At 23.9% G+C, this 15,050-nt stretch overlaps 2 protein-coding genes across 8 annotated transcripts in view; one reads left to right on the forward strand and one right to left on the reverse strand.

The window, feature by feature from the left end:
- The window catches only part of LOC127283020 (RNA-binding protein Musashi homolog 2), a 99,253-nt gene that overhangs the window by 56,365 nt on the left and 27,838 nt on the right, over positions 1–15,050 (forward strand). The window lies entirely within an intron of this gene.
- The window catches only part of LOC127283031 (uncharacterized), a 47,814-nt gene continuing 43,179 nt past the window's right edge, over positions 10,416–15,050 (reverse strand). For 4 of the 6 annotated variants that reach the window (XM_051307681.1, XM_051307682.1, XM_051307679.1 and 1 more), the window contains one exon: positions 10,941–11,306. In XM_051307681.1, the coding sequence (XP_051163638.1) occupies positions 11,145–11,306 (162 nt within the window). In that variant the 3' untranslated portion in view covers positions 10,941–11,144. Of the gene's footprint in view, positions 10,905–10,940; positions 11,307–15,050 lie in introns of those variants that run through there. The other 2 variants (XM_051307680.1, XR_007843287.1) reach the window with 2 other exon arrangements.

The raw sequence follows: 15,050 nt of genomic DNA on the forward strand, positions 1-15,050 counted from the left end.
CTTTTTTTTTCTTATCTTGGATTTTAATTAGTTTTTTCTTATAGTGAGGAAATAGTGCGGAATGAACGGTTATTATTATTTTTTTTTGCTGTTTTGGTAAGGAAAGCATGCTGACGTGAATCAGCAAAAATTTTTGTTGGCCGTTATGTTCTTGAAAAAAAAAAAAAAACAAGTATTTACGTTTCATATATACGAATTTTTGCTGATTTTATTATATAAACGCGCATCTAAAGTTATTTGATAGAATTTTTTTTTATAAAAAAAATCAAGTGATTCGAAATTAATTTTTATTCTCATATTATTCATATTTCATTTTATATTCTGCTGAGTTACTTTCATACTTTTTATATTTTACATTTTAAAAAAAAGGAAGTATTTCAAATAAATTTAAATGCGAGTAAATTATTAATTTCTGGATGAATTATTATTATACATTCTCTATTGTTGAAATTTAATAATAATGTATAAAATTTGAATGAATTTTTTATAAATTTTTGAAATTTTTAACATCATTGAAAGTCAATTTTTACATTGATTTTAATTTTTTATTATTTTATACAAATTTTAATTGTACAATTTAAAATTTTTAAATAGAAACTATAAATTTAGAAAAATCATTATAAAGCAATAATTTATAAGAATTTTTAGATAATTTCAAGAATCTTTTAATTTAATTTGTCTCTTCATTTTATTCTTGAAAATCATTATGTAGAGTTGACAATTCTCTTCTTGTTAGCCTTGTCCTCGCTATGACAATTTCAATATAGAATTACAACTAAAAATGTTATTCAATTTTTTTTCTTACATTATTATTATATAGCAAAAAAAATTTTAATTTTAGAATCGATAATAAAATAACTTTCTCTTATAAATAAATGAATAATTATTGTTTTTTTAAAATTATTTATTGAGTTTACTTTTTAAATAAAATTTAATTATTTCATAAATTACTAGACGTTTAATGAATGTTTAATTATATTTAATAAAGTTATAATTCTGTTTAATGAATTATTAATATTATTTAATTGATTATATTTCCATGTTTTTAATTGATTATATAATCATTTTTGTGTGTAGGATAAAATTTACTCGAACGCGATACTATTAAATCACGCTGATTAAATAATTTTATTTTAACTTTAGAGATTCGAATTTTAATATGTAAATTTGTTTATAATTATGGATTTATTAAAATTGTTTTCTAAAAGAGATTATAATGACTATATACAGATGAGTGAACAAACGAATAATATAATTGAACGGACATTGTACTATAAATAATTTCAAATTAATATATATAACAAAAGATCAATATTAGATAACAGAGGCAATTGATATTAAAGATGAGTATAGTATTTTTTCCCCCCGCAAAGCAATATCTGTTATATTTGTTTACGGTATTATTGTTTCCAGTAAAGTTTTTTTTTTTTAATATGTGCGCAATCTATCGCTTTCTCATAACAATGATTCGTATTGTATATACTTGGAAAAATCCAGTTAGATCTATATTTATCACAAAGTACAATAACGCTAATTATTTTTGAAGAGATTTAAATAAATTTTAATTTTTTCTTCTAATGAAAACTTTTTCGCAACGTAAAAGTTAAAAATAAAAAAAAACTATATATATATATTTATAGTTGAATCCAAGTTGATTAAAAGAAGTTAAATGCTGATTAGCGAGGAGAATTTTTAAGAGCACTCTAAATCTCAAGTGAAACTTGGATTGGATTCTGGTTCCTGAATCAGTTTCAACCTCTCTCTTTTAGTATATACTCGGAACCGGAAAGCATTCCCGTCGAGTTGTGTGTAGAACTTGATCTAGTATAACCCGACATATTAGAACGCGACATGTTTAATCGAGTGATGCCGAACGAGACTCTATAGATGGAAAGTAGACCGCGGACACAAAAGAAGGTTAACCTTTTAGACGTCAAGTAAATCACATTATATATATATAGTTTTAGGTGCCATATCATATTAGGAGGAAAATAATATTACCTATTTTGATATATTGAAAAATAAATTTTATTTTCTTCATGGAAACTTATCCTGAAAGATTTTTACTTCTTTTTTTTATTTCTTTTCTCTTTCAAACTTGGTTTTTATATGCATAATACTTATCCACATTCTTTTGACCACAATGGAAAACACAATACTTGCTTTTTGCAAAAAAAAAGCATTGAGAATCGTTTTCACGCTCTTCTTATTTGATGTTCAGCTATCCACTGTTTCCTTGAGAATCACAAAGGCTGCACACTTGTCAATATTATCATAGTACAAGCATTTCTCTTCATTTTTTTTTTTCCTCATTTATTTTTTCATCTCTTCAAACAATGTTGATTTCAAGCTTCTGTAAATTTTAATCAGTGATAAAAATTGATTACATTTGTGTGAAAATCAGTGATTTTTCTCGAGGTTTAATTTTTTACGTTTTTAATGAAATTAAAAATGAATATTTTTTTTTTTAAATTACATATATGGTAGAAAAAATACAAAATGAGAAAAATATTTTTTTGATTGAACTAATCGATTACTTGACTATCGAATTAATATTTACTTGCATCAAATAATTTTTAAAATAATTTTATTAAATAAACTGTATTTGAACCAATAATTTCTGTATTTAAAACAAATACAGTCTCAAATAACAGTTATTTAATACTCAAATGTTTATTTGATACAAGTAAATATTTATTTGATACAAATTGCACAGGAAAAAAAAATTTACCAACTGTTTCATTAAAATAGCAAAAGTTTTAATCTTTTAATCTTCAATTTCTACTTTTTAAATCTGAATTACTAAAAAATTACGAAGCTGAAGTATACGCATGTTTATGATAAATGATTTTTAAAGAAATAAATTTTTAAAATGAAAAATTCTATAATTTTTCATCTAAAATATATTTATTGTTGTTTTTATTAATCAATAAATTATAAAAAAAATATTTTTTAGCCAAAAAATTATAGAATTTTTCATTTTAAAAAATTATTTCTTTAAAAATTGTTTATCATAAACGTTGCGTACTTCAGCTTCGTAAAAAATTGTAATTAATTTGAATTATTGACTTAATTTTTGCTTTTGAATTTATTTACAAGAAAAACCCCGACTTACGCTACCCCGTTTTACGCGAATTCGGAGATACGCGGTTTTTTTTTATGGCCGCGCGAATTAACTCGTAATTAATTAATAAATAATTTATTATTGTTTTTTACGTTGTTTTTATTCATAAAAATTGTAAATAGTTTTCTTACTTGATATTTTATTAAACATATTTCTTCTAAATTCTAAATTATTGTATTTATTTTTTATATGAAAACTTAAACACCGATTTACGCAAATTCGACTTACACGGTTGTCGCTCGGTCCCACCTATCGCGTAAGTCCGGGGTATTACTGTATTTAACATTATATACGCAGGCTTAGTAATATTATATACGCAATTAGTAAAAGTTAACATAATTATTAGTAAAAAAAAAAAATTTTTAGTATCGAATTAATGAAATTTAACTATAAAACTAGCAAACTCACAGAAAATTAAAAGGCATTAAAATAAGCTGCAACGCTTCTTATTTTAATCCAATTTTGCTTATTTTAATCCATTTTGGTATTAAAATAAGCAAAATTGGATTAAAATAATAAGCGTTGCAGCTTATTTTAATACCTTTTAATTTTTTGTGCTAATTCAAAAGTTAAAATTTTAACTAATTTAATTTAGAAAATAGTGAAGCCGTTCCAGATGAAGATTTTTTTCCCTGTACTAATTAATTTTCACACTGAAAAAAAATTTATTTGATTCAAATACCGGTGTATTTGGTTATTATCAAATAAATATTTACTTGAATCAAATATATAATATTTGAATCAAATATTTCAGTATTTGAAGCAAATACCATTTATTTGATTCAAATAAGAAATATTTGATTCAAGTAAATATTTATTTGATAATAACCAAATACACCGGTATTTGAATCAAATAAATTTTTTTTTTCAGTGCACATTATATATATATTATTATTTATCAAGAATAATGCATTATTTAAAAAAAAAAATACTCAGCTAAATTAAAAAATTACAATTTCGAAATAATTATAAACGAGGTAATTTAAATTATTTCAACAAATTGTTAATTAAAATATCGAATCTTTCAGATATTATATATAAATTTGCAAACATTTCGTACATTTCCTGCTAATTGTTTATAATTGGCGTTTACAATTTTCTCGTTAAAACATATATATATATAAATGATTCAGCTGACCAATTTATTTCAATCTGTATATATGTGATAAAATCAAAACATGCATTGTTAAGTAACGTATAGTGCATTTTAAATAAAGTAATTGCGTAAGATCTCATTATTATGTGTGGAACAATAATTATCGTCTATCTGGTATAAGGCTTCGGTATATAAAATATTGAGATTGTCGAGAAGTTTAGTTTATATATATGTCTTTATAACACACGTACGCCATAGAGATGAAACGACGATACTAAACACGCGGTCGATGCACGTGGTTACTGATTCCCCACCTTTTGCTTTACCCCCTCCTCGACGTCTTCATAATTTTCTCTCTCTCTCTTTCTTACCCATCCCACTCATAACCTCTCTTCTCGTCAGCTCATTTCTAATGTTTCTCAAAGTCTGGCATCAACCCTTCCACATATATTGTATGCCATAAACTATAACCGTGTAATTCTAGTCGTATACACAGTTATTACACTTTCGCATAGAGAGAACACTTTCATTTGTTTAAACTGAACCATTTTTCATAAATGATGGCCTTTTCTTTTTAAAATCATACTGACAACCAACTATTTTTGTTTCTCTCTTTTGTTTTTCCGCATTGAATTTTACTTTGTTTTATAATTTATTGAGAGAATGACTAACTATTGTTATTCACATTCTTTTGACATGAAAAATTGGTATGATAATTTTTCTTTTTGTTCAGAATTGGATTTTATTTTCTTATCTACTTTTTTTTTGTACACGAAAAATAAATTCGAGATATTAAATTCTCTAAAGAATTAGTGAACATTGTGTAAGTAATTTGAATTAGCTCTCTAAATCTGAATTAGTGAAAAGTGAGCTACTAATTTAAATTAGTAAGAATTTTCACTAATTTTTAGTGACTTTTTACTAAAACTTTAAATTTAAACTACTAAATCAAATAGTAATATTTTACTAAAGTAAAAATTCTTACTGCTCTCTAAATCTAAATTAGTAGTTTTCTACTAATGAAAGAGTGCGGATTCGTTTACCAATTGAATTAGTAATAGTTTTGACTCTTTTTTAGTAGAAAACTACTAATTCATAGAGTAAATCGTATTTTTTACTATTTTAAATTAGTAAGCCGATTTACTCCATGAATTAGTAGTTTTCTACTAAAAATGTCAAAACTGTTACTACTCTCTAAATCAGAATTAGTAAAAATGTTAACTAATTTGAATTAGTGACTCACTTTTTGCTTCTGAATTAGTAAAATTTTACTAATTATTAGTAACTTTTACTAACAATTAGTAAAATTTAACTAATTCAGAAGCAAAAAGTGAGTCACTAATTCAAATTAGTTAACATTTTTACTAATTCAGATTTAGAGAGTAATTCAATTGGTAAACGAATCCGCACTCTTTCATTAGTAGAAAACTACTAATTCAGAGAGTGAATTAGTAGCTCATTTTTAACTAATTCAAATTTAAAGAGAGTGATTCACGTTTTGCTTTCGAATTATAGTTAAATTTTACTAATTCGACAGTAGAACAATTTTTTTTGTTACTATCGAATTAGTAAAATTTAGCTAATTAAAAAAGCAAAAAGTGATAATTACTAATTCAAATTAATTACAATTTTTATTAATTTTTTGGAGAGAAACTAATAATTAGTTCATACTCACTAAATCTGAATTAGTAAAAATGTTTACTAATTTAAATTAGTGACTCACTTTTTGCTTTAGAATTAGTTAAATTTTACTAATTGTTAGTCAAAGTTACTAATAATTAGTAAAATTTTACTAATTGAAAAGCAAAAAGTGAGTTACTAATTCAAATTAGTAAACTTTTTTACTAATTCAGATTTAGAGAGTAGCAAATTAGCTTTGATAACTAATTGCTATCCATATAATAATAGGATTTAGTTAAGGCAGCTAAATATTAGCGAAATTAGTTAAATATTAGTTGAGTAAGTTAAAATTTTTTATTTTTAATTATAAAAGTAACGAAAAAAAAATTGTTTACAAAGTCACTTATATTGTCAGATTAAACCAAGTTGAACAATATGAATTTTCATTTTCATTCTCACTTTTATTTGTAAAGAATTTTTTTCCCCCGTTTAGTTATACTGTTGTGAACATTTGTTACGTAATAATGCACACTTTGCCATAAAAGCCTTTGTATATAATAGTTAATTTATCTATCAATGTATAGTGAAAATGTGGGCGCCATGAAACGTTACTTTCTCGATCATTAAAAGTTTATATATTATATATTGTATTATTTATTATATTTTATATAGTAAATAATTTCTTTTAGTTATTCCCATTTCAAAAATATGCAAATTTAAAATATTTTTCTCAAATATATTATTATAAATAAAAACCAAATTTTCTTTTTTCAATGAAAAAATAGTTTAAAAAATAAATATATATACTTTTTTGGTTATTTATTCTAATTGAAAATAAAATTCCATCTGATTTATAGTTTTCTTACTAAGCGTCTTTTAGTAATGATGGTGGTATATTCAAATAGAAGTAAACTTAGCGAGGACGAGAAATAAACTTGATTGATTGCTAATAAAATAATATGCATTTTGGCGCTATTGCAAAATAATACCTCGCGTCTCACTAAATAGAAAATAGTAAAGCATTTATTGCCATAGACTCAATTTTATTATACATCGGGTGGGTATTAAACAATATACATACAACATATGTGTTGCACTCTCTCTCTCTTTCTCTCTCCTCCCGTTTTCGAGGCGGGCAACTTTATAATACGTGCATATAACCGGATATGCAACAAAAGCCGCTTAACTTCAAAACCATCAAGAACTAGATTCAAGACGCACAAGTTTCTTCACTAAGCTTCTTAAATTCGTTTGTTCTTTCCTTCTTTTTTCCCTCCCCCCAAAAAAAAAAAAAATTTTCCCCTTTTTCAGTTTCCATATATATATATATGTGTGGTAGTAAATTCTAAAAAGAGACTCGTTAATTTACTGGAAATTTTAATGACTCCTCTTTGTCGCATTAATTTAATCTCAGTGGAATTATTTACATACAATATTCATTTTATACTTCATTTAATAAATCACAATTTTTTCTTTTTATATTTTTTATTTATAATTAATTAGTTCTTTTTTATTGAATTGAATTTTCTCCAAAAAAAATAGCAAATTAATTTTGTAAAATTAATTTATTTTTAAAATACATTCTCTCTATAAATCTGAATCAGTTATATTTCACTGATTAGCAGTAGAAATCTACTAATTGACGTAGCGAGAATTGAGCAACTGATAATAATTAGTAGAAATTTACTGATTCAGTTAGTAAAATATCAATTACTGATTGAATCAGTAATATAAATATATGGCGGCGGCCTCAAAATCTACTGATTTAATAGTTAATTTTAAAGGTTATGTTATATACAAATTACTGTTTTACATAAGTTATTTTCTATTGCTTGTATATTTACTAATTGTAAATTCAAAAAAATAACTGAAACTTCAGTTAAAATGAAAAGTACTGAAAGAATTAGTAAAATTTCTACTGATTCAGATTTAGAGAGTTGAAAGAGAGGAAGTTTGGTATTTATATATGTTAAAAGATGTATCGTGAAGTTGATATTTATTATCAGCTCGGAATACAGGAATAGATCGGAATACATATAGGAAAATGTGTGTGAAAAGATTGTTTCTATTTTTTTTTTGCACCTCACAAGATAAAAATTGAAAAATCTGACATTTACATATATATCTTAGAGAGAAGCTACCATTTGAATCGAATAAATCGGTATATGGTTTTATCTTGTGCAATGGATTTGAAACGCGATTCTATATATGCTTCGAGTTATAATATACAAAATCGTGGTTGAAGCAATATTAAATATTTAATACCTTACACAAAATAAATATAGATGGAATATTTTGACTTCGTTACATGTTTATTTTCTCTGATATAAAATTTTAAATATTATAATATTTATTCGATTTTGAATTTTATCCCTCATTGAAAATTTCAAACTATTTTCTAAATTATATTTTAATATTATTATAAATTTTTATTTTTGAAATTAAAAACAAAAAATTGATTTTTGAATTTTAGTTGAAAAAAATCTTTTTCAAAAAAAAAAAACGAATCGAAAAGAGAAATATATAATAGAGATTCTTGTCAGTATTTAGAAAATAGCTCACATGGAATTTGAAATGTTTTCTATATCGAATTTTTTTTCAACTTCAACTCGCTCTTTTTTTTTTTTTTTTTGTCATTCTGACAGTATTATATTCGTTTGTCGTGCCTCCCAATGTTTGCCAATAACTTCTCGATACCGTTGTTCGCGACTTCTTTTCCATTTCAAAAAAGTAATTGTTTTAAAGCAAAAATTTCTATTATTATTATAATAATTATTTTTTTTTACCTTGATCGAATTTTACTTCTCATCAAAAAATTATTATTATTATTATAAATTATTATACATTACTGTATACAGGATTAAGAAATTAGAATGAAAAATATCACATAGCGAAGTATCTGTTTTCAAGCAAGATTTACAATTTGTAAATAAAAAAGATTGACGAGTATCAAAACCAGTTTCTTGCAAAAAAAAAAAAAAAAAACACTTTCCTCGATGCAGTCGAGTAACCACTGACCGATATACCCACTTATCGCCCACACCCTGATTCAACCAGAAGTATAAGACCCGCATTTAAATTAGAATTTAAATTCTAAGTCCATTTTATGTAGAAATCTGTTATACTTGTCTAGACTCAAATATATACGTGGGTTCAAAGCACCTACGATATATTTATTAGATTTTTTTTTTCTCTCCATATTTTCTTAATAAAAATCCATTTCAAATGGGTATAAATTAAATGGGAAAAACTATTTCACTTAATTAGTCACAAATCCTAATTAGTATAATTAGTTTCCAAGTCATTGATAAATGTGTTTCCTCTCCTTTGAATATATATATATTTAAATTTTTAGGGAAAAAAAAAAAAAGTAGAAAAGAGAGTTTATGAAGCTAACGACTAACGAGACTTCTATAAGAGTTGTTGCTAGACTTGTTGCAATGTATGCAGACAGTATTTGTTTTCGGTTTGTGGAATTTACCGTTATTAGGTCTGTAATACAGTTTTTTATGAGAAAAAGCACCGACTGGTACGAGAGAACTTGGAATTACCATTTTCGTTTTTTTTTCTCTTCTATTTTTTTTTTTTTTTTTTTTTTTTTTTTTTTTTTTTTTTTAATGTAACGATGGAGTAATCAAACACAAAATAATGTGTTTTTTTTGTTTGTTTGTTTGTTTCTTAACTCAAAATAATCGCCTATCAATAAAACTAGTCGCAAAATATTTTTCGTAATTTATCGGAAAATCTCTGAAACGAAACTTTATATAAAAAATTTTATATTTAAAAAATAATTGACTTTTTTATTTCGTAAGCTATAGAGTGAGAAATATTTGGTGAAAAAAGAACATTGAATTCATCCAAATTTTATGAATTATTTAATTATATAGATAAAACAAATTTTTTAACTTTTATTAATTACTGAAAGAAAAATTTATTTTATTCATAATTACTTTACTATTATCAAATAATAATAAAAAAACCAAATAATTTATTTTTTGTTTTAAATAATTGTTCTTTGAATCAATTAAATAGTATTTGTTTCAAATACAGTAAATTTGTAATACAGTCTATTTGTATTAAATATAAAAATTTATTTGTTATAATTAAAAGAAAAAAATTTAATTGTTTAAAATACAGAATATTATTTGTTTTAAATCATCATTATTATTATTATTTGAATTAATTGAAATGGTATTCGTTTCAAATATAGAAATTTACACGGAAAAAAAAACTTTATTTGAAACAACGATACGTTTCTCTATAATAACAAAAACTTTCGCTGGTTTAGTGAAACATATCGCTGTTCCAGTGAAACTTATTGCTATTCCAGATGAAAATTTTTTTTCGTAATATTTATTTTAAATACAGAAATTTAGTTGTTTTATAAATAATTATTATTTGAGTCAATTAAATTGTATTTATTTCAAAAAACAGAAATTTTTCTTATATTATTGGCTCAAATACAGAAATTATTGGTCCAAATTTAAAAAATAAAAATTATTTCGTTTAAGTAATTATTTATTTGCAGTCAAGTAACCGATTATGAAGCAAATATAAATTTTTCCGGATGAATAAAAACTGAATGTTAGGAATTTTTTTTTTATATATTTTTCCAGTATAGTGTGTTTTAATTAAGAGACAGTAAAATTGAAAGTCCTTCATTTTAGAGTTGGTAGTAAAGTTAAAATAATGGAGAATTCGTAAGAGAAAATACGTGCGCGAGGATCTTGAGGAAGAATGAAAGAAATGGACCATAAAGCGAAAAGTAGAAAGAGCGAGCGAGAGAGAGAGAGAGAGAAAGGCGATTCTTTAGTAAAGGAAAAAAGAAACAAAAGAAAGAATAAGAGAAGTAAAAATTAAACGAGGTAAACGGATTGTTGGCCTTGAAGTCGTCTCGTTTCCAGACTCAGTCGTACCCGCTTGACCCTTCTCATTGAAAAAAGAAAACGATAAGTAGAGTGGTTTTTATCATCGTATATATATATACAATTTTCAGCTCCGATCACCTTCACAGAAGGCAAGCAACTGAAAATAAAAGTTTCCTGAAATAGCTCGATCGTTCACCTATAAAGTTGTACAAAACAAAAAATTATTATCCCATTTCATTTCTTTCAAATATTTTATTAAGTATTTTTTACTATTACACAATTTTATAAGAATTAATCTTGAAAGTTTGCAAGTCATTCAATTATATTCAATTATATTTAAATTCTTTATAATTGATATAATTTTTGTAATTTTTTGAAAAATTTTTCTTACATTCTTTTTATTTTGAAAAATTATAATAATTTTTTGGACAAAAATTTAATCATCCTCTGGTTCTAATATGAATGGTTCGCCACGAGTTTCATCCTCTCCGATTTCATCAGTTGGATTGCCAAGTGCATCCAACATCTGTTCACCTCGCATGAGACGATATCGATTGTCCAAATGAATTGCCGGTTTCCAGTCGTGCGTTTTTATCAACTGAAAAAAAAGAAATAAGAAAAAAAATTTCATTCTAAATTCTATTTTCAGTTGAATGAATACGTTTTTCGATGTTTTATCTCCCTTAGAATTTTTATAAAATTTACATTGATGATCAATTTTCAGTTTTTCTTTCTATATATATTTACAAATCTTTAAAGAGAATTTTTTTTAAATAATTTTTTTTGAGAAAATAGAGAACTCTTTCTTTCGAAAATAATTTTTTTATGAATACTTTTTTTTCACAAATAATTGCAAGTAAAAAAAGGAGAATTTCTTTTGTTTAAAAAAAAAAATAAATTTAAAAAGAATTTTTTCCAAAATATTTTTTTGTGGGAAATTTTTGTTGTGTGAAAATTTGCACATCATGAATTAGAGACAAATCGATGATGTTGCGGTGTGTGCCATTCAACTTGTCATCGACAATGCACGAGCAACGAGGGGGCTCTATGTGCCTTCTTATGACATAAGCTGCTTAGGTACTACCTTCTTCGTTGAAGAGAATCTTTAGAGAAACTCTGACACACACACACATACATACACCTCTTTTTTTTTTTGCATATATTGAACTCGTGTTACATTAAACGAAAATTGCAGCAAAGCTTTTCAACAATATTTCCTTCATATTTTATGCTTTTATAAACTTTAAGAAACGAGTTTTTGACTCGACTATAAAAATTTCACGCGAAAAAAAAAAAAATTTTATTTATAGTTACATTGGAAAATTTCTTTTGTTATAATAATTCAAAAATATTGAATTTAAAAAAAAAATCACTTAAAATTGAACATAATTTAGAAAATATTTTCTGAAAAAAAAAAATTCTAGAAATTGTTCCATGAGTGTGAAAATTTATTCTTACAATTGTAAATTAATTTTTTAGCAATTGAAAGAAATGAAAAAAAAAATTGATAAAGTTATATTTTTATAATTATATAAGAAAAATATTTTCTGCCGAGTATATTTCTTTTGAGAGAGAAAAAAAAATAGCGCGGTGTCAGATAAAATCATTTACATGAAGATAAAAACGAAATCCAAGCCCAAAGCAAGTGTCTGTTTATATGTATACACATATAGTGACAGTCTCCTCGCCCTCTAGAGAAATATTTAATATCTGAAGAAAACGATATTGCAGGGAAAATTGTGGCCTTATTCTAAAAGTTAAGGTAAATGTTTTTATCTCGCACTTTACGCGAAACAACCTTTTTTACACACTTATATTTTATTCATCATTTTTTTTTTAGTTATATATATATAAGTTACATCGATAAAAAAATTTCTTTTTTTAATACATTGATACATTAAATAATAATAATAATAATAATAATAATAATATTATTATTATACTTTAAATAAAATAAATAGTTTTACTAAAACATTTTGGGAATATTCCAATTTTAAAATTTTTTATATATATTTTTTTAAATGTTACAAAAACAAAATTCTAGCCCTTTTGAAAGTAAAACGAAATTGTCAACATTTTTCTTATATTTATCAAATTTATCAAAACTTTACGTATATATTTTTTTTATTTATATATAAGTGTGTGATGGGGATAAATGTGTTTTCATTAAATTTACTTTTTTATGTATTACTTTATCGTCTATGTAAAATAATGATAAAATAGATATTATTTTTTTTTTAAAAAAACGTTATAAAATAAAGGGACTGAAAATTGTGTGATCTAGGGTAGATATATAAAAAACGGTGAAAGAAAAGAAAAGTAATACGTTCTATTTTATTTCTCTCTATATACAAATATATATGTATATAAAGACGACGTGTTCGTCGAGAACATAATAGAATTAAAAAATTAGAAGCCTTGAGAAAGATATACGGGAAACCTCACGAGATCTTTTAGAAGCTAAGACTGGTGTAACCCGAAAACGAGGGTCTTCTTGTCATTTTTCTATAGGGCTTCTTCCCCCCCCCCCCCATCCCCTATCTGTCTCGCAATATTTGTAAGTTAAATTGTTACATCTGCTTTAGACGAAATTATTTTTGTAATTTAGAACAAATTTTTATTTAATCTTACTTTTTTTAATTTAAATAATCAACACAGTACGCTGAAAAAAAATTTATTTGATTCAAATATCGGTGTATTTGGTTCACTGTAAAACGAAAGGTATTAATTTAATACCAACTTTAGGTACTAAATTGTTATTTGGTTCTATTTTGATACCTAAAATCGGTACTGTTTTAGTACCTTCTTTTTACAGTGATTATTATCAAATAAATATTTACTTGAATCAAATATATCTTATTTGAATCAAATAAATGGTATTTGCTTCAAATACTGAAATATTTGATTCAAAATATTATATATTTGATTGAAATAAGAAATATTTGATTCAAGTAAATATTTATTTGATAATAATTAAATACACCGGTATTTGAATCAAATAAATTTTTTTTTCAGTGTAGTGTGGAAAAAGTAGCATTGACTCAAGAAAACTATTTACAACCAAAAAAATGTTTCTTTGAATAAAAGAAGTGTTTTTTTTGAATCAATAAAATACTTCTTTGATTCTAAGAAACATTTTTCTGAATGTACTCGTCCTTATTTTATCTTCTAATTTTTTTTAAATTCAAGAAAATTTACTTGAATTTAGTAAAATTTTGGATTTCAAGAAAATATTAAATTAAATATGTACAAGTACATGCGTTTTATTGAATTAAGAATACTTTTTTTTTTTTAGTGAAAATTGAATATTTACTCGTGGAGATATGAATTTTATGTTATAAAATCTAAAAAATAATATCTATTATTAAACTATACATATTACAATGTTTTGTGTAGTAGCCTAGTGGTTAGCCTTTTCGACTTGTGTTAAGAAGATTTAGGGTTCGAATCCCAGTATAGTGATTAGATTTTTTCTAGGAGAAAAATTTTTATGAATTTAAAAATATTTATAAAAATACTATAAAATTGAATGAATAATTAATAATTTAATAATGAATGAATAATAATAAAAAATAATAACAATAATAATTATTATAAATTAATACATATATACATGAATTGTTTATTTTTGTTATTTATTATTATTATTATTATTATTATTATTATTTTCGATTACCACAATAATATTCTTTATATTTTAGAATTTTTTTTTTCGTTAAATCTTCGAATTAGAAAAATTTTTTATCTCTGCGGTTTAAAAAATATTTTATCCTTGAGCTAATGTTTGCGATATTAAAATAAAATTTATTTTCGCACTAAAAACGTTTTTTTCTTTTCTTTTTTGTTTTTGACGGTTTATTCCATTGTTCTTTGGTTTACTGCAATTTATATGGGAAAAGTAATAAAAAAGGAAAATGACGGTTGAGTATATGGGCAAATCCACAGAACCGGCCGATTTTTACTTATCAAGATGAAAATTTTCCAAATAGCAAGCACACCTTTTATTTATGGTTTACTTTCTTTAAAATATATTCAAGAACAATTATCTTCTTGCGTGATTCATTTTATTTTAATGCCGTTTGAGTTAAAAGCCAAAAACGAAAATATTATTTTTCTTCTGGAAATTATAATTATAAATGGCATTTCTTTGTTTTTTTTTATATATTATTTGAAATATCTGCAAAACATTTTGAATAATAAAATATGATAAAATACAAATAATTAATTTTTTAATTATCAAAAATAAATTATTTATATTTTATCATATTTTATTATATATTTTATTTATTAGCATTTAATTTTTTATTTCTGTAAATTAAATTGTTTACTTACTAATTTTGAT

The sequence above is a fragment of the Leptopilina boulardi genome, unplaced genomic scaffold (genome assembly GCF_019393585.1).
Source record: "Leptopilina boulardi isolate dan_hultmark-lab unplaced genomic scaffold, ZJU_Lbou_2.1 LbouV2_305, whole genome shotgun sequence".
In the NCBI taxonomy this organism is placed as follows: Eukaryota; Metazoa; Arthropoda; class Insecta; order Hymenoptera; family Figitidae; genus Leptopilina; species Leptopilina boulardi.